At 38.6% G+C, this 20548-nt stretch overlaps 1 protein-coding gene across 1 annotated transcript; it reads left to right on the top strand.

The window, feature by feature from the left end:
- Window positions 1–657: 657 nt before the first annotated feature.
- Myl1 (myosin light chain 1) lies at window positions 658–20111 on the top strand. Its single transcript, XM_038340032.1, has 6 exons — window positions 658–783; window positions 12201–12228; window positions 16009–16152; window positions 17897–18070; window positions 18537–18614; window positions 20083–20111. The coding sequence occupies exons 1-6, from the start codon at window positions 658–660 to the stop codon at window positions 20109–20111; spliced, it is 579 nt and encodes a 192-aa protein (XP_038195960.1).
- The last annotated feature ends 437 nt before the right edge of the window (window positions 20112–20548 follow it).

Here is a 20548-nt window from a genome sequence, read left to right on the forward strand (position 1 = left end):
GAAACTGCTTTAAGACTTGACAGACTTTCCTTCTACGTCTGCTTTTTATTTTTAAACACTACCAGTGACCTCTTTGCTGACCAACATATTCGTGCAAACCATGGCCAAGGAGGGAGGGGCAGGAGCGGAGAAGAAGCTGGGTGAAAGTTGTTGATGGCCTCTGCCAAAATTCCGAGTTGAAATTGAATACGGCAAAGTTTCTTAAGATGGAAAGAAAGAAAAGATTTACAGCTTCAGCAGAACTGTAATTCTACTAAGAAAAAGGTATGTCCACCTGCTGTCTCCAAACCAGACATGGCTGGCTTCGCCAGGCATCTTTCTCCTTTATATATGGAGGTGGAGAAAAAAAAAAAAAAAAAAGCAAGAGGCGTTCAAAAAACTTGAGGAAGCCCTGACCCTTTAGATTCCATTTATAGTATGAGCCGGAATGCCACCCCCCGGGGCCAACTGAACCGTCCAATCCAGCCGCGTGTGTCAAGGTTCTGTTAGGCACTACGTGAAATATATATGCATGCCTTTATACCATTCAACACGCTGGGTCCAACCTCCAGACGCTGGGCTGCAGGTCAAGAGAGCCGCCACTGCTCTTCCAAGTGTTACTTTGACAGGTTCTCTTGGAGGAGATCTTTCTTTTGTTAACCCATCCTTTTAATCAAAATGGCACCAAAGAAAGACGTGAAGAAGCCTGCTGCTGCTGCTGCCCCTGCCCCAGCCCCGGCCCCGGCCCCGGCCCCAGCCCCAGCCAAACCTAAAGAAGAAAAAATCGACCTGTCTGCTATTAAGGTAATTAAACAGGTGAATCGGTTTGGTCACTGAAACATCTCTCAACACTAAGGAACTCAAGGATTTTGTGAAGAGGTGTATTTTTTCATTGAAAGGAATGGCACTGAACTGGTATTTTAGATGCCAGGAACCCTGCTTAAAAACATGGGTTCCAGCATACAATTCCAGCGACGTTTTTAAGGCTGGGGACTACAAGTGAGGATTTTGTTCACTCTTTTCTCGTTGTTCAGTATTTGCTGATTCTGTTTTTCATTTCCCCCTAATTTGTCAAAGTGCAATTTAGGGGGAGATATGCCCATCTAAAGGTTTCGCATTTACAAATATTTAAGGAGTGCATTTTTAAAATAAAATCTCCATGGAAATTGGATCCCTGGCTCTAAAACTACATGATTACAAAAAAAGGTTTTAGCCTCTGCTTGTTACCAGAAAGTTGAAGACAGCTGATAACCCAGCTGTCTTGGACACATCTGTTTGACAGCTGTTTCAATTCATCTGAAAAAAATTTTTGCAACTCAAGTTAATTTTCTCTTCAACTTGCTTAATAAAATTTCACTTGGTGCAGTCTCAGTGCAGAAAACCACACACTCAAGTGCTTCAGTGACTATAACTATCGTCATATTTATTTGTATACAGCATTTAATTCAGATTTGTGAGTTCCCCCAAACAAAATATATACTATGTACATAATATATGTATTTATATATCCTGTAATTTCTATAGCTGTTAGTGTGTGTTGAGTCTTTTACATACTGATCTTGAACTAAGGCGAGTGTGTGTGTGTGTGTGTGTGTGTGTGTGTGAACACTTTTCTATGAACCAAGTTTTCAGCTTCAAAAAATATTGTTTTGGAAAATGACGACTGAATGTCCTCTCTACCTCTCAGCGACACATCAGATATCCGCCTTCTCCTCATTAACTGGGCTTAGATTAGTCCTCATGGCAGGTTGAAAATCTTCATCTAAGGAACCCAGCCTTATATGGAAAAGGACAGAGTCAAAGAGCTTATGAGGTGATCCTTCCATCCAAGCCAAGGGTTCTGTGTGTAGTACATCTGATGTCTCAATCTTAACACTGTATGAGAAAGTTACAATGCTGACCTACCTGCAAACATTACATTGACTATGTTAATATCATCATGGAGCCTTAAAAAAATTCCCTAAAATAATATTGAATTGGAACTCACATGGATTTAAGTGATGAAACCAAATATAGTCATAATTTTTGTAACTTTCAGCTGAATGTGAAATGAGACATGTTATAAAGAGGCAAACATGCTATCACAAATGTCTAATCTTTATTTGCACCTGAAGTTACATTTGAGAAAACTTGGTCGTAGGATAGAACTTTATTGATGAATGTCCAGTTAGGAAAACTGCATGTTGGAGCTTCTGGAATTTTGTTGTTGTTGTTGTTTTGATGACAAGATGCTTTTAGTTAGTTAAAAAGAAACCAAATCTTTCATCTTTGGTGATCTTAGTTGATGTCTTTAGAGATGCAGGCTGACGCAGCCACAACTGTCCTTCTTGGTTCTCCAATATGCACTCTTTGACGACTTTAGAATTTTAAGTCAGTGTTGAGGCTGTTCTTTTTATATTTGTTATGATTTATGAGACAAAAATCATCCCTGTTCCTGAGATAGACTTCAGGAAGAAAAGAAAATGTGCCTCCTTAAAAGAAAAAAAAAATACCAGAAGTGTCCCACTAATGAAAGCACGCTTTGATTTTGTTCCAGAGGAATTGTGTGTCAAAAAGTAAATTAATACGCTCTGTTAACATCAGGTTTTTAATCCAGAAATTAAGCAAATCTCTTGTTCCAGCCGCAGAGAAGGGGCGTCTCCCGTCCTTGTTTTAAATTAATGCTGGTGTGAGCAAGAAGTTCTCGGAGTTGTACAAACTCAATATGCTCCACCATCAGCTTTTCATTGCTAAGCAAGAGACAAGGTAGACTCTGAGAAGGAATACAAATCAAAAGAACAGAAGTCAAATGAATATTTATTTATTTGTTTGTTTGTTTGTTTGTTTTGAGACAGGTTTCTCTGTAGCTTTGGAGCCTCTCCTGGAACTTGCTCTGTAGACCAGGTTGGCCTTGAACTCATAGAGATTCAGCTGCCTCTGCCTCCCAAGTGCTGGGATTAAAGGCATGCGCCACCACTGCCGGGCTTCAAATGAATCTTGAAGAAATGGAGGGATATTAACCTTTTGTTTCCTTCAGAAGAACCATCCCTAATGAACGGGGACAGTAAGGAAGAAACTGAAGCCATCTCATTTGTGTAAAAGAATGTCAATTCCTTTGGTGATTTTCCCTCATCAGTATGAAATCAGTACATGTTTGGAAGGGTTTTAGCAACGCCAGAGACTATGATGCAACTTGGGAGCTTTATAAAATTTCATTTTATCTCAGTAGATAACAGGGTTAATTAGAAAGTATGTTATAGTGTTTCCTATTATGACGTTTTTAATCATTTGATGTGTCTAGATATATTTTCTCATGTAAGTTATAAACATTTTTCAAACAGAGAAAATGAATATATCTATATACATATTTATTAACTGTATAAGGCCCAAACTTAATTAGATTATAGGATTTATTTCATAAACCTTGTAAGATTAGAAATCTATTCTTTAAAATCTGGGTAATGCTGAAGTGTAATTATATATAGGACACAACAATCATTAAATTCATTCCTCAATACTTTGCCCAACTAAGACCATGGTCCATTTTAAAATACCCCTATTTGGCTCACCATAAACTCTGAACAATCTTGGATGTTTTTGATTAGTTTGCTTAAACGTGCTTTTCCAATTTGATTTCCTGGCCCTTTAGCTCTTTATTTAGAATGTTTCTTCACTTGCTCTGACATAAAGCCTTCGGAAGTCTCTGAGCAAATTCCTACCCAGTGTCCTGTGCCCATACACGTTCCTGTGAGTGGCGTTTTCACAAGGTTCCACTGGCGTGTGAACACCAGTGCTCTGTTCTTGGTCGTCCTCAGCTCTCTGCCTTCAGGGAGCGGCTACCTCCAGTGACAAAGCCCAGTCCTAGAATAACATTGCCTCCCAGGATCTCATTTGTGGGGCTCAGCACCCGCCATTATGAGTCTGGGTGCAAATGAAGGAGTGAATATTGGCTGCAACCAAGAAAAACGGTGAAAATAAATGAGTGAGGGGATTTTAAGAGATCTTAAATATGAAAGTGGTTTGGTTTTGTTGTTGTTATTGTTGTTCTTGTTCTTGTTTTGCATGGCGCATGCTTTGGCTGCTAAGCCAAGATTGCTGTGAGTTGAGACCTTCATCATAACTCAAAACATGTTGCTTACCTTTTAATTCGCATTGTATTCATGCCGCAATCTGGTCATTCACTCCTGACTGGATACTGCAGCAGTGTTAACAAAACTAGTAGTGGTAAGGAATGCATTGACAGAAACTCTGCCAAACAGCACATCTCCAAACAGTAACTGAACACAGTCACGAAAAAGACTTAAATGTTAGATTTAACGAGGAAGTTGGATGTACACTGTTCGCAAACATGTATTTTTCCTGAATGTTCAGCGAAGGCACATTGTGTATCGTGCATGAGGTCCAAGGTATAGATTTATTTTGGCTCAGACATGGGAACTTTTTGGGATCATCTGTATTTTCTTTCATTTCTAGCAAGGCTAAAATAAACTCAATCCCATTCAAGGAATTTCTGCGAATGTTTGAAAACAGGCTCCATAAAAGACTGAATATCATAAGCCCCACTGCAATAATAGCACCCAGCATCCATTGTGATTTTATCCTGGATTGTTTCCACATTCAGTTTTTTCAACGTTAGAGAGACTGTTTTTATCTTTTCCCAAGGAGGAAACTGAACTCACACGAGGCCCATAATCAAATAACTAGTTAAGTGGAATGTAAGGCTTCACCAGCAGGGTAAATCCATAGTAAACCGTGTTAAGTGTTCAGTTACTTCCGGTTTCTAAAAACAAACTGCTGTCTTTTTAGTTAGAACCCAAAGTGGGCAGGAGGCAGAGCTGTTCTGTAGTACAGTGCACAGTCCTATGCCGCCAGGAGAGGGCGTGAGAGGTCCGCTGTAGAGCGGCTCTGCAAGACTTTGACCTTGACAGTTCTGAGTGTTCTGTTTCTCACAGCTTCCCTTACCCTTCCTTAAACCTGTTGTAGGGGAACTATACATTCTGTTTTATAGACAGAGGGTGAAATTTTAGGCATTTTCGAAACCGTCTTATTCACTTTGTCCCAACTCCCTGTAAAAATTTATAAACAAAAATGGATATAAAATTACTTCCATCTGCAACAAAATGTTGAATTTTAAGACATTTGTGGTTTTGTTGTACTAAATAAACCTCAGACATACCAAGTAAAATCTGCAGATTTTAAATCTGCCATCATAGGGCTAATCTCCTGAGATGAGACCTCTATTTGCTTATAAATAAACACACTAATTTAATTAGTATTTTTTGGAGTTGATAAGCAGAAACAGCAATGTCATAGATATGGTTAAATATTAACATTAATATCACTAGGGAAAAGCATGAGACAAATACATAGAGTCAATCTCTAATTTTAAAAAAGTGAGTGAAGGCCGGGCGGTGGTGGCGCACGCCTTTAATCCCAGCACTCGGGAGGCAGAGGCAGGCGGATCTCTGAGTTCGAGGCCAGCCTGGTCTACAAGAGCTAGTTCCAGGACAGACTCTAGAAACTACAGGGGAAACCCTGTCTCGAAAAACAAAAACAAAAACAAAAACAAAAAAAAAAAAAAAGTGAGTGAAAGCAATGTATCCTCAAGGAAAAGGGGGAAGAATTATTTAAGCACATGAGTCAAAGTCAAAATGTCTTTCATCTTTTACGTGTCTACACCATGTTTTTGGAAGCAAAGCAGGTGAAGGGAGGGAAAACCTTGAAGGGAATTGTGGAACTGTCTCCATGGCGACATTTCAAGGTGTAGCAACGTAAAGTAAAACTCAACTTAAGGAGACGCATTCGTCAACTAAAGGCGAAACTGACTTTCATTTAAAGATAATTAAATTTGTGCAAGACAAGGAGACCACCAAGTGATAGTGCCCCATTTAGCCCTTGACATTTCAGTACTGCAAATGAAGCCCTGGCACGTTGTCTTTAGAAGTCGTTCCCTAATTACACAGCACTGAGCACCGTCTGACTCATGGAAATTGTGGGAAGGATTATATTTAATCTGCTGAGACTGTACTTTCTTCTTTGGACTGAAACACTTCTGTGTGAAAATAGGAAAGTATATAGTTTATTTCTTCATCAATGTTTCCAGTTTGTTTTTCACCCAAACCAGAATCGTGAAAGCAAAACCTGTAATTTAAAAGTATCTATGGCTTCAGAATATTCTGGTTGGATTTTAAATTATATGGGTGATAAATTTCTCTAATCAGAAATTAATACTAGTGACTTGAAGTTGGAGGGGTGGGGGAGCTTTTCCAAGGTCAGACATTTTCCTTCTGTCCTTGTGAGTGGGCTGTTTCCTGACTACAACCCACCCAACAGTATATTATCTCCTGTGCATAAAAATCCAGTTGAATTGAACATGCTGCTGTGAAATTACATTTTGATAAATTTTTCTTTATTGCAATGATTACAACATAATTGTCTTTTTCCATAAAGTAAGCTGTGGGAGGTTCCTACTAACTAAAGATGGAAAATTCAGAACATATTAGACCCATAAGCAATCCAAGAAATCATATATTCAGAAAGATTAATTTAGAGATATTATTTAAAACAAACAACACAGGCTTTCTCATGTCACCCAGAATAAAACCCTATTTTAGCTTTCCATGTATCCCATCAAAATCTCTAGAAGAGTATTCAGTATTTATTTATCACATCTGTCCAAAAAGGAACTTCTATTCCAGACAAATGGGAAAAACATAATTATAATTTCTTAGCATGTGCAATATTTTTTGAATGCTTACATTATAAAACTTAAAAAGTGAAGGAACAAAACCACATTTTTATTTTTTAAGAAATTACATAGCTGGGCGGTGGTGGCGCACGCCTTTAATCCCAGCACTCGGGAGGCAGAGGCAGGAGGATCTCTGAGTTCGAGGCCAGCCTGGTCTACAAGAGCTAGTTCCAGGACAGACTCTAGAAACTACAGGGGAAACCCTATCTCGAAAAACCAAAAAAAAAAAGAAATTACATAAAAATAAATAAATGTACAAAAAAGTATAGCTCACGAGAAATTTTACATTTATTTCTCATATTTATTAACTGTGAAAAAGCAGGAGAGAAAGCTGGAAAGGAGCAGACTTGGATCACATTCTGAAAGTTGTATCAAAATTCACTTAGGTTGCTAGTGGTTCCTGCAGATCTAAACTGAGCTGTTTTTAACTGCACAGGGTTTGTGCTTAGGTGACAGAATTCAGACGGCCAGCCCAAGCCTGCTGAACACAGCCTTCCCAGGTTAGTGTCATTCTAATAGCTCTTCCAGAGAGCCTGGGCTGGCACCGTGTCCTCATTGCTCCAGTGTCTCCCGTTTATATAATACTTTAATAAGCACCCTAAATCCATTTTGCTGGGCTCAGAATAATGAGAGAAATTTCTTTCTATCGGCCTTCAGTGACTTATTGTGAAGCACAACATTCTAAGAGTTTCAAATATTCTTCCTGATGGCATTTTGGTGATTTTTGAAACTCTGTAAGAGAAATTAGCTTAATTTTTTTTCTTAAAGGCTTATATACGTCTAACTCTGATCTCTCAGCCAGGCAGGAAGGCAGAGAGTGTCCAACAATGTTCTCTTGACTGACAACTGTCTCTGGTTACAGCATCTTCTTTTCTTAGGTCCAGTCATTGGCATCTGTTCACCCCCCTGAAATAAGGAGAGCTTTGACGGTCATCGTCCACGTTCCTTCCAGGGCGTTTCCCTTAGTATCCAACACCATACATTTCTTTAATACAGTTGTTGTTCTTCTGAGACACTGAAATTTAACATATATCAATTCTATATTTTAACTGCATTGTGATAGTTTTCCTATAAAGCATTTCCTTCTAGATGCCAGAAGATTTATCTTTAGTCCGTGAGCCATACTTCATGACTACCTGAAAGACAGTTCTCAAATGAAACAGCCCATTATCACTGCAGTAAACATTATTCATGATAGCAGATGCCTTACAGACTGCGTTTTGCCTAAACTCACCACCAAATGTTAATGGGGGAGCTACAGCCCTGTGGGATGTGGCCTTTTACTAACATGTGAGATGAAGACATAGGATCAGGTCATAGATGCCTTTAAAAAGAAATAGAAGGTTGACAGATTAGAACTCTGGACCATAAGCATTCATATAAAATCTAAAGGAAAACGCTAGAGATATAAATGGTAAAGAATTTTAAATGAGTGTACCTACTATGCTCTGGGCGGTTCTGGGGGCTGAAGATGCAAAGAATATAAGTAATTTCTCTGGAATGTAAGCTTTGTAAAATAACAGATAAAATTTCTGTCCTCTGGGGATATAATACTCTAGAGGAAAAGCTTATGCTTAAAAGAGAAGCTTGGGCCGGGCAGTCGTGGCGCACGCCTTTAATCCCAGCACTCAGGAGGCAGAGGCAGACGGATCTCTGTGAGTTCGAGGCCAGCCTGGTCTACAAGAGCTAGTTCCAGGACAGGCTCCAAAGCTACAGAGAAACCCTGTCTCGAAAAAAAAAAGAGAGAGAAGCTTGGGACACAACCAGACCACATTGAATGCACCAGGGAGTTTAAGGTATTAACGGTCTAATGGCTTTAATTGAATGAAAATTTATTAAGCGTTTAATAGGGGAGAGGAACCTGATAGAGCTGGAATAGAAGAGACTCTAAGTACAAGGCAAAGTCAGTGTTCTAGAGAGCGATGGTGTGTTAAAACACATCCAGATCCACATCAGAAACAAGCTACGGCCTTTCAGCATTGGCCTGGGCTTCCCAGCAGATGAAGCAAGAAGGCTGACGAGCTTGAAGTAGAAAAAAAAAAGAGCCAGGTGTGCCATAGGGAAGGACACGTACTTTGGCAAAGAGGAGTCCTTGTGAAGGCTGGAAGTATGTTTAATATGAAAAGAGGAGGGAACAGTGGGTTGCAAGCCAGACAAGAAAGACTTAAACCAACTTTGAAACACACTGGGTAATGAGTTCTCAGACTGAAGCCCAAACCAAATGGGTGTGGGAGCAGATGAAGCATTTGCTCAAACAGCTGATAGTATTCCTACCATAATGAAGAGAGGCCAGAGGCAGTGTGTCATCCAACAGTGGATAGGAGAAGGATTGCTTTTCTCATAGCTATAGTTGACTCTTTCTTGTGTCAGTTGATATGTTTAAGTTTATATTTTGATTTTCAGTATGTTAAAAAAATCTAAACTTTTTTGTGAATATGATAAAGATATAGTAAAAAACTGGGATGAAGTAATTGGGTAGTTCCTTACCACTCCGTAGCTTCTCTTTAATAGTAACAGCAAACCTTCCAATGGTGTCTAAGTGGTTACAGATAGCTTGTCCCCAACATAAATTCAAGTTCTGTGCTGATTCTCCAGTTTACCCACAAGTTTTTATAAAATTTGATCATGTTCCACATAATTCAAGGCTACACTTTTCCACCTGAAAAGAAAGTGAAATGTGAAAATTATCATTGTTGGCAATAAGGCAACTTCTATGTAATATTTAGTTACTGGCTTCAAACACTGGTTCTCAGTAATGGCTAGCAAAAACTCATAAATACAATTATATCAACATTAAAGTACAACATTAAAGGACAAATACAAAAATATAATTACAAAATTGAGAAAGAGGATTAAAAGGTATGTTCTATAGAACTTAGACACCCAAAAACATGAGATTCTAAGTTACAAAATTATTAAAGATTATAAATTTTCAATTTTAATACTCTCCCCCATTTTACTTCTAATGATTCAAAACATGTTTAATTTTTCTGTTAATTATCATTCCCCAGTAACCTCTTAAAATATCAGTTTGTTTATGAAGACATGTTAACCCAGGTACTACTAACTTCAAAATTATCATTCTTCATCTGGAGACTCAAGATCCTGTGTAAGACTGTTTTCACAACTTGTGAACTTTAGGCCAAAAATGAAACACATATTTTTTATATTTTGATAGGCATATAATCATTATTTTGATTAGAATATAATAAATATTTTATTAGCATTATACAGAACAAAGTGTATCATTGTGATATTTTCATATGTGCACATAATTATGTATTTTGAAGAAGAGGTATCCATTTAGCTGTTTATTCTGATATAGTACGAGGGTGAGCTGCACACATCATGATTTCTATGGATACCTTCCTTAAGGGCGGTTGCAGAAATCACAGTTCATCTTTTTCTGCTTCAGATGCTTGAGTTGTGTAGAGAGTTGGGTAGTTGTTTCTGGACACTCTAAACTGATCGTCCCTACAGCCATTCCAGCTTTCCCCATTCTCAGATAAGCTGCTCTAAAAGCCCATTGCTGGCCTATTCCCTCAAACACCTAGAAAATGTTAAAGTTCTATTTTGCACTCCATGAGCCTTACTTTAGGTTATTTTATTCTTGGTCTGCAGATTGAGCCACAAAGCATTGGACAGGACAGATTGGTTTTAGTAAGAACTTAGCCACAAAAATAAAACAATTAATATGTCAGTTTTCTTGACTGCTAAGAATTTCAGAAAATAAAAAAACTAAATAGTCAGTCTATATAATAAAGAAAACAAGGAAGAATGGTCATAACCAAACCTAATGTCAAGAAACAAATAGACAAGGTAGGAAGTGGAACCCCAAATCCCTTCTTACTTAGATTATTCTCCTGAGAATATTGCTTACAAAAGTATAATCATAATGGAGATTTGAAACTCTGACCAGTTGTCATGTGGGTGCATCCTAAGGAATCTTAAGAAATATACAGAGCACACTTGAGAAAGTCTTCTCAAGTCCTCAGAACATAAGGGATGGAGTTTTGGAGAGTGTTCTTTCTATACCAGTTACTATTTGAAAACGCAAGCCAGTTTCATCCAAGAAGTTCCAGACTTGCTGACTAGACATTTGCAAGGTCCATAATTATCCAGCAGAAGCCCGAGCCCTAGAAGAATCCCGAGTTTTCCATGAGCAAAGAAACATCTTGAAGGAAGAGGTTGCAGAGAACATCTCAGAGGTAAAGACCATAAAAGTACTGACAGGCTTCGGTGTCACTAGGGCTGTTCACTTCTAGGCCCTGGGTTCCTAAAAATAGCCCTAGGGTACACGTCCCTCTTTCTCTCTGCCCTAAGAAAGCTAAAGAGCTCCTCAGGGAGGAGTGGCAACTGCCCTGTGAAATCCGATGCTAGACATGAGGTCAGTTTGACCAGAAATAAAAGGAAGCCACCAAGAAGAAAGACTCCACTCAGGGATCGGCGCTGCCTTCAGCTTGCTCGCCAGCCCCACCACTGTGTTACAGCGCAGAACTCCATCATGGTGGGTCCTTCAAGAAAACTGTATGTCCATTACAGAAGGAGACAGAGGGCATCAGGAGCTTACTGAGGAGACAGGCAGGCTGGAACAGAACGGAGGGGAGAACATATTTAGTACAAGGATTTGGGAACCTAGTCCTGGTTTTGATGATCTATGATGAAGATAGAAGAAATGGGGGAAAAAATGCATCTACCTCCCCAGAGCGGTCTGTGTGCTTCACCTGCCTTTGCCATTTCACGTAAGATTCATCTAGATTTGGAAGGGGAAAAGTGCAGTTATAGTGTAACGGTGTGCTTTACAGAGAAGCCAGTGATAACTCCCAGCTAAGAGGAAGCACCGTATCTGATTCTTCAGTTTCGAAAACCAGTACAAAATATGCTAATTAAGCAGAAAGACTTACGGTGGTTTTTATATACCGTTCTATTTGCAGTTTTAAATGTGTCTTATCAGACATATGCTAAAGATACACCACTATGGCGTTCTAGGATGTGCTCAATGTAGCATTTTTAATATTTTTACATCATTAAGGTACTGAGAAAAGATTTTTTAAATTATTTTTTTGCAATAGATTTTTATGCTCGTAGGTTCAAAATTGCCCTCACACACCCGTCCTGTGCTGAGAACACCCACATGGTTTTCTAGCCGCTCAGAGCAGAGGCGCTTGTTCTGTCAATGCATTTGAAAGTTCTTTCTCTCTCTCTCCCTCTTGCCACTGCAGTCCTTCAGCGCTGACCAGATTGCGGGTAAGTGATCTGAGCCTCTCTATGGAAGGCAGAGCTCTGTGCCTGTCTCTAAAATGTCACTTAACTCCACAGCATGCTCCTTTGTGGCTTAGACTGTCCGTGTCCATTCCATGCCTGGGCTCCGAAAACTAGGCTGTCTGCTGGAGCTCACTTTGAAGAGCACTTGGGCAATGAGCTGGATGCACTTGTACATCAGGGTGCTCTTCTCTGGTTAAAATATATTTTGTGATTAATTTCTTTCTAACAGATCGAGTTCTCTAAGGAGCAGCAGGAGGGTAAGTTTAAAAGCCGTAGCAGTTCGTATGTGCAGACTTAACAGAGATGGCAAGTGAGAAAACCAGCTCCCTTGGGATGGGCTAAGGGCCGCCCAATTATCCACACTGGGGTTGTTCCTCTAAATAGAAATTGCTTTCCAACACTCTAAAGATAAACTTCTATAACTGAAGCCCTTGCTTATAGTTAGTGACCAAAGATGTTAAGGGAATAAAAAATAGACTATAAGTCCATGCAGCTACTGATTCCTAAATAAGATGAACTTGGAGCACTAGGAAAGATCATAGATGATATATTCACAAAAGGATATAGGTTCTAGAAAATTAATTTACTAATCAAAGGCCTAGAGAGAGATTTGATAGGCCTGGAGTGTTCATTCTGAAAAACTAAACTGATTATGAAAGCTGCCTGACAACCAAACCTGCCTGTTTCCATGGAAACATAGAATTGTGAACTAGAAGAGATTCACAGACAGAGAAGGATCCTAATCCAACACTTTGTTAAGGGATATGAGACAGACAACTGGAGAAATGATAGATCTTTATTCCTCAATGACCAAAGAATTAGCAATAGTATCATAATTTTGTATGAATTCAAACAGGCTAAGCAGTTTTTCTTAGGAACAGATGCTATTGATGTGTCTCAAACTTTTCAGGATTGAAGAAACCCTGGATAGCTTCCTTAAAACTTTAACTTTTTCCATTTGTGTGTTTGGATTCAACAGGGTCCAATATCCCAAACAAGCTTGATTTTTGGATTAGGAAGTTTAGGGAGAATTTTTTATGGGGTGAAATCATCATCATATGTGGATAAACTAAGTAGAATGCATTTGCAGAAAGGAGAGACACAATCAGTTTAGTTATGTGATATTATATGTTAGGTGATTGGCCATAATAATGTATAGCATATTTTAATATATAAGCTACAAATAACTATGGGTGATTAGTAAGAGGCTTCCACGTTCTTCAGTCTCTTTCAGGATCATGTTTGTTTTGACGTTGTCTGGGTATCTGTTTAAAACAAAAGGTTATTTGCTGTAGTACAAACTCACTGATATCAATATCGTGGTTGTTGGCCTCAGGTGGACAGTTTAGATGGCTGGATGACTTAACTCTAGATCATTTAAAGTTATACTATGAAGGATTTGTCTTAAAGGAAATGATGGTTCTAATTTAAGTATACCTTTAACTGGTGATCTGCATCATTAACCCTGCCTCCCAGCCCTCTACAATTCCTTACCTAGAATATTACCATGGTGCCAAACTATCACTGGATCAAACAATGAAAGATTCAAAAACCCTTGCTGAGACAAATGTACTTAGTGTTGAGTGTGAGACCTATCACCCAATATTGAAAACAGGTTTTAGCCGCAGAATTGAATAAACATTGATACATTGGTCAGGGCTTTGTTTTTCTTGATGTCAGAAACACAAATGTAAACTATTTAAACTAAGTAAGAATTCTGTGCTTTCTGAATAAACCAAGACCACTTGAATGTGTGTCCTTGCTTAACGAATGGAGAATGTTGTTCATATATTCTATTTGGCTTGAAGGAAAGGGGAGAAAAGCAAAGAGAATTACAGCATTTGGAAGCTGTAGGACTCATGTTGTCTGTTAGCATGACCACCAGCTACATATGGTTACTTAAGCATTAATTAATTTTTAAATTATAAATGTTCATGTCTGTCTCTTAAAGTTCACCAGTCACAATTCAGTGCTCAAAACCACCATTATAGGACAGGTGGAGAATAATTTCATCATCAGATGTTTGGAAATGGTGTGGCTCTGGGCAGAAGATCAGCTGATATATTCTTCAAGGTCAAATATGAAAGACTAAGTTTCCTTGCACTGTTGTCTCTGTGAAGACAACTCCACTCTGTTCTTGAGGTTAAGCAAAGACTACAAACAATGCAAGTTCAAAGGAGCATGGTGAGATTATAATAAATGTTGTTACTATAGCCAGTCAAGGAAGGAGTCTCCAGTCTGTTCTAGAACCTTGAAGAGAAGAACTAAACCTTGAGCTAAAAGTTCAAGATTAAAAGAATTAGTTCTCTGGCCTCTGCCTTTAAGTTACTAAAAGATAATGTCAGAGCGATTCCATTACAGCCATTAAAGTCCCTTTCCTACACCAGCATCTGAGCCAGGTGACCGAGAGTCCTCAGAGAACTGTGTCTGACATCTGAAGCCAGCAGCAAGAGGAGTCCTGTTCCACGTGACCTTTAGAAAGATAAAAAATAGTATGTGACTCATGAAACCACAAGGCTCAAGCACCCTTTTTCCAGATTGGGGCAGATTATGGTGAGAACATAGGATTTAAACAAGAACGGTAGCATGGCCTATAGCTAGCTGTGTGTATAGGACTCTGTGTAATCTTTGATCAACATGAGACAGGACATCAGGGTATTAACAGAGGGACCTTTTCAGACCGCATATTTTCCTGGAAATTGCGGTAACCTAAAAAAGATTCTTTTCAGTTCTGAGAGTTTATTCACCAAAGTGTTTATTCATTCAAATGTTCCAGGGTCGTTGGGGTTAATGTCTGTGAGTCACCATGAGTACTTCCAGGTTTTCCAGAAATTTTCACTTAGTTAAGTTCAGATATTTCCTTTAAAATGCCTTTACTGGCTCCTAAATCCATTTTATCCATCTTTCCAGGCTTTTTATTATATATTTCTAAATTATTATAGTTATAATTGTGAAGGTGAAGCAGTTCGATCAAAGCAGAATTATAGGCCATAAAGTATTTGGCAGAGCTACTGTGGGGAGAAAAAGCAGTGCCTTGAGTTACACTCTTAATTCACACACAGATGTGGATGTGCACAAAAGCAGCTCAGTCCATCCGTGCAAATATCTCAGTTTCAATAACTTGGGACATGTAATAACACGAAACATTCTGCAGAGTGCTACATTGGAGAAAACTAGACAAAGGAGAAAATAAATTTTTTTCTGCATTATTTTCTTATAGCTGCATGGGAATCTATAGTTGATGCCATTAAATATTAATTTTAAAAATGTTCTTAAATTGTGATGATTTTTTTGGTCATATGGATTATTTGGGGGCTAAATCAGAATTATATGAAGATATCATAATAATTGGTCCAAAAATATTTCCCTTCTGTATTAACCATAGTAGGAGCCTCTTTGAGTCAGACACTGAGGTGGTTAAATGGCATTGTAAAACTTACAAGCCTGCCTCACACTTTGAACTTAATAATAACATCAACAACAATAACAATAATAATAATCATAATAATAATAATAAATAAGCTATTTCTGGAGGAAACTAGTTGAAAAGACAGCCTATAAAATTGGTGCCCCAAAGATTTTTCTACAATCTTAAAAAAAGTTTGGGTTAAACTCACATATAATAGCCCCAGCTGGAAATTTGCTTTCTTGAAATTTTACTAATATTGCCAATTAATTGAAGGACTATTTGGAGACTCTCGAGCTTTCTCAAGGCATGAGAATATTTTAAGTGACTCTTGCTTCCCAAACAGACGAAAGAAATAGGAATTGCTATGACTGGGAGCTCCAATTTCCACAATTAAAAATTAATTCCACATTACTAATAATGTGGCTTAAAACTAGAAAGGCTGCTTCAGAACAATTCCCCACAGAAATACCAAAGGGTTTTCCGACGGTTTGAGAGCCGGAGATAACTTGAGTGGTTGGAAGAAATGGTGGAGCAGAGAAGAGTTTGAAGGACCTGGGGTTAATTAGAAGGTTCCAGGAAATTGGAAGTCAGTTCCCACCAGGGTCTGAATGTCTCGTGCTTCTTGCAGAATTCAAGGAGGCATTTCTCCTGTTTGACAGAACAGGAGAATGCAAGATCACCTTAAGTCAAGTGGGTGACGTCCTTCGGGCTCTGGGCACAAATCCCACCAATGCAGAGGTCAAGAAGGTTCTCGGGAACCCTAGCAATGAAGGTAAGTTCCTCAAAGACCAGTGGAAATTGTGAAGGGTCTGCCACATAATAAACTCAGTTTGCTTCTGATGGTGGCAGCCATGCCTCTCATCACTGGGAAGCCTTAACATTTTTTAATAATAATAATAATAATAATAATAATAATAATAATAATAAAATGAGTTAACTTCCATTGAGGACCTTCAGGTGTGATAAGACATCACACTAAAGAGAAATGGCATGTAAGGGTGAGACCAGTATGCTCAGCATGGTATCTAAATACAGGGCTAAGTCCAAGGCTATACACCCTTTGTAGAAAGCCATGAATAATCATAAGGACATCCTTCTAGAGAACAACTATTGCTTGATAAACAATGAGATAAATTGAGATAAGACATAGATAGGCACATTTCCTTTTACAGAGTTCATACCTTCAAAAACAAAAGTACATTTTAAAAGTTAGTTTAGCTTTAATTAAAATATAATTGCATCATCTCCCTCGTTTCCTTGTGGAGCCAATATAATAATATATTGAGTGATCTTTTCTCCATCTCTTCCCTCGTCTCTTCTTTCCAACCCTTTCCGTCCTTTCTCCTCATTCCCTCTCACATTCATGGATTATTTTCCTCTTGCTGTTATTTTTATGTATGTGTGTAAATATATAAACACATACATCCAACCTTTTGGGTCTGTTTACTGTTGCTTGTATGATATCCTGAAGAAAGTTCTAGAATTTCTGGCCAGGAATTAGAAAGGAGTTAGGATGTCACACAATATTTGAGACACAGTATTTTCTTGTGAATCTCTTTTTTAAAATTACTTCAAATTCAAAATAATTGAAGACTCCACAAAAGCTCAAGCATAGGCTCCATATATAGTTCAGTAATGTTTTACTATGTTTATGTTATTATGGAAAATTTTATATTGCTTCCCTGATACTTGTGGACTGTAGCAAGCACAGTAGAGGACCTGGGTTATGTCCCCAGCACCCACACCAGGTAGCATAACCAGTAACTCCAGTTCTGAGAGCTCTAACACCCTACTCACCTTCTGCAGACACCAGCAAATGTGCTGCACACGTACATACATTCAGCTCCACACACATACATGCAAAATAATTTCCAGAGAGAAAAGTAGAGCCACATTTGGGGGTACATACCTATAATCTCAACACTTTTAAAGTGGAATTGGAAGCTCAGAAGTCCGATGTCATCCTCAGGTCCATGGAGAGTTGGAGGCCACGCAGAGATGAGTAAGAGCCTATCTTTAAAAAACGAACAATGAATAAAAATTAAAAAGTGGTTAGCAGGGCTGGAGAGATGGCTCAGAGGTTAAGAGCACTGGCTGCTCTTCCAGAGGTCCTGAGTTCAATTCCCAGCAACCACATGGTGGCTCACAACCATCTGTACTGAGATCTGGTGCCCTCCTCTGGTGTGCGAGCATACATCGAGGCAGAATGTTGTATACATAATAAATAAATAAATCTTTAAAAAAAAGTGATTAGCAAAGTTGCTTATTGCTTCAGAGTTGTGTTGATCTGGGAAGAAAGCTTAGCACTGCAACTGCAGAACTCATACTATTGCCTGTTACTGTATTTTTGTCAGGTTAGCAATTTACCCACAGGAATTTAGGTTGTGTGAAGATGTCAAGATGTCTATGAACATTTGCATTTGGGGAAGATTTTCATGAACATCTGTATTTGGTTTGTGACTCAGAGGTAGTATCTTATGGTTACTATTAACCCGCAAACTGCAATCTTCTTCCAGAGATGAATGCTAAGAAAATCGAGTTCGAGCAGTTTCTCCCCATGATGCAAGCTATCTCCAACAACAAGGACCAGGGAGGCTATGAAGACTTTGTTGAGGGGCTGCGTGTCTTTGACAAGGAGGGCAATGGCACTGTCATGGGTGCTGAACTTCGCCATGTCCTTGCCACTCTGGGTAAGGGAATACATTTCACTGGGCTTAACAGGAGAGATTGTAGACTGGGAAGATCATGGCAGGAAAGTGTATCATAATCAGAGTAGACAAGGGAAAGACTACAAAGGAAAAATGAAAACAACAGGAGTCAAAAGTCTGTGACTATTTCCGCTGGCCTCTGTGACAAGTGAGACTGTTTGGGGGTGAAATAATAACAAAAAATGTTGGACATGAGTTAATAAAAAATGTGTGCTCCTTGCAAGTTATAGTTGGGGCATGGGGGATGCTGATTATTTCATCCACCCATCCAAACTCAGCCTAATGGAAGCCTCCCAAATGCCAGGGAAACAAGGAGGGACACATGTTTACCCCTCGAAGGCAAGGGTTTAATCATGATTTCAAAAGCCCATGGCTGATCGCTAATGTTGAGAGTTTGAAAATAGTCTGTGGTCTTATTTCTAGAGCAAGCGCGCTTTTGTTTCTCTAGGTGAGAAGATGAAGGAGGAAGAGGTGGAAGCATTGCTGGCAGGCCAGGAAGACTCCAATGGCTGCATCAACTATGAAGGTACAGCCAGCATGCACCTTCAGCTCTTACTTCATTGAAGATAGATTCCTTTCCTTTTCTTCTTGTTTCTTTTCTTCTCCTTCCTTCCTTTCTTTCTTCCTTCCTTCTGTCCTTTCTTTCTTTTTTTAGTATTTTTTTTTCTACAACAGGGTTTCTCTGTGTCGCCTTGGCTGTCCTGGAACTTGCTCTGTAGACCAGTCTGGTCTTGAACTCACAGAGATTCTCCTACTTCTGCCTCATAAGCGCTGGGATTAAAGGTGTATGCCCCACCACCCAACAATAGATTCCTTTCCAACTTTAACTAATTTTCCTTTTTTATTGATATATTTTATTTATTATAAGTAAATGGCCTAATCCTGAGGTATTTGTTTGGGAGCCCAAACATATATGCAGAATTAATTCCAGTGCTTTTTGGAAATCCCATGCAGACTTACAGTTTAACCTGTGTTTCCTTATGTTTTCTCTTAGCTTTTCCACAATATCCCTGAGGGATAGACACGGCTTAAGTTAGAATTAAGTGCAATACAACACCAGAGTTGAACAAATTTTGAAATCTTTTACTAGGACAAAAATCATGAGAATCAAGAAACTAGAAGTCAAAGAAATGTAGTTACTTATTGATGATCAAATCATTACAGCAAGGCTGGTACTGAAATTTAGCACTCTTTGTCTAGTGGCCCTGTTTACATGAAAATTATTTAATAGCTTGGTATGGTAGCATACATTTATAATTCTAGGAAGCTGAAGAAAGAAGAGCCAGACCTGGGCTATAGAGTGAGACCCTGCTGGAAGAAGGGAAAGAGAGAGGGAAGGATTGATGAGCACACATACATAGGGATGGGTGGGGGAGGGACAGAGATACACAGAGAAGAAGGGAGAGAGGGAGATGGAGAGAGAGGGAGATGGAGAGAGAGAGAGAAGGAGGGAGAGAGAGAGAGAGCGAGCGAGCGAGAGAGAGAGAGAGAGAGAGAGAGAGAGAAATACCACCTCATAGTAACCAGTGCTTATTGCCAGTTGCCAGTTTACAGCAATTTCACACAAAGGGTATGAAAGCAATATATATTCAAAGTAAATATCTAAAATAAAGCTGTGTAATATTATTTGAAATTTACAGTGTTCCCAATAAACTTTATCTTTCCAAATACCAGCCACATTTCAATAAATCTATGATGTCCCAAATTTAGAAAAAGCATAAGAAAAAATAAACAAAAAATAAAACAGGAAAGGGGGAGAAGGAAAGAGAAGAGAAGGAAATAAAGGCAGATAGCCACACCAATCAATCTTTGCTATAAAGTCATTTTACTAAAAAATATTTCCTCTTTTCTTGTTATAAATATATTAGTTAGAATAGCCTCTAATAATACCATTGAGAGAAATTGATAGTCATCTGGAAAATAAAGTCAAATTTCAACTTCTTTTCAATTCACTTTGGCTTCTCTAACTCTTAACTGTATGTATTGTCCAACAGCTTTTGTGAAGCACATCATGTCTGTCTGAATGGAGTTTGGAAGGTACACACCTACTCTCTCTTTAATATGCAAGGCTTGCTGATATTTTGCTAAAAGAAATAAGAACTTCACTGCATATGCTTTAGATAAAATAAGTATTGCCTCCTAATTGTAGGTTATTTATATTATCCAGAATATGCTGTCCTCTTGAGACAATAGATACAACATATTTATATGAGTTTATAAGGAAATCCTTTTGCTTCTGTCTACAAACCCTGTCTTTTAAACTCTACTACAATTAAACAGTAAAAACTCAAGTAATCAGAGACTAGTTGATTAATTTTAGTTGGCATGTAACACTACTGTCCTAAATTTCTTGAATAACATTAACTTATAACAAATACTACTCTAACAAACTATGTTGTAATAGTTGAGGTTCAAGGGCTGACAAGCAAGTTCTTAAAGCAAGGGTGTGACTTGCCTTGG

Source organism: Arvicola amphibius, chromosome 8 (assembly GCF_903992535.2).
Source record: "Arvicola amphibius chromosome 8, mArvAmp1.2, whole genome shotgun sequence".
In the NCBI taxonomy this organism is placed as follows: domain Eukaryota; kingdom Metazoa; phylum Chordata; class Mammalia; order Rodentia; family Cricetidae; genus Arvicola; species Arvicola amphibius.

Coding starts and splice junctions, on each gene's coding strand:
- Myl1 (XM_038340032.1), top strand. CDS start 658: ATGGCACCAAAGAAAGACGTGAAGAAGCCTGCTGCTGCTGCTGCCCCT. Junction 16,153..17,896: donor CGGGAACCCTAGCAATGAAG/GTAAGTTCCTCA, acceptor ATCTTCTTCCAG/AGATGAATGCTAAGAAAATC. Junction 18,071..18,536: donor CCATGTCCTTGCCACTCTGG/GTAAGGGAATAC, acceptor TTGTTTCTCTAG/GTGAGAAGATGAAGGAGGAA.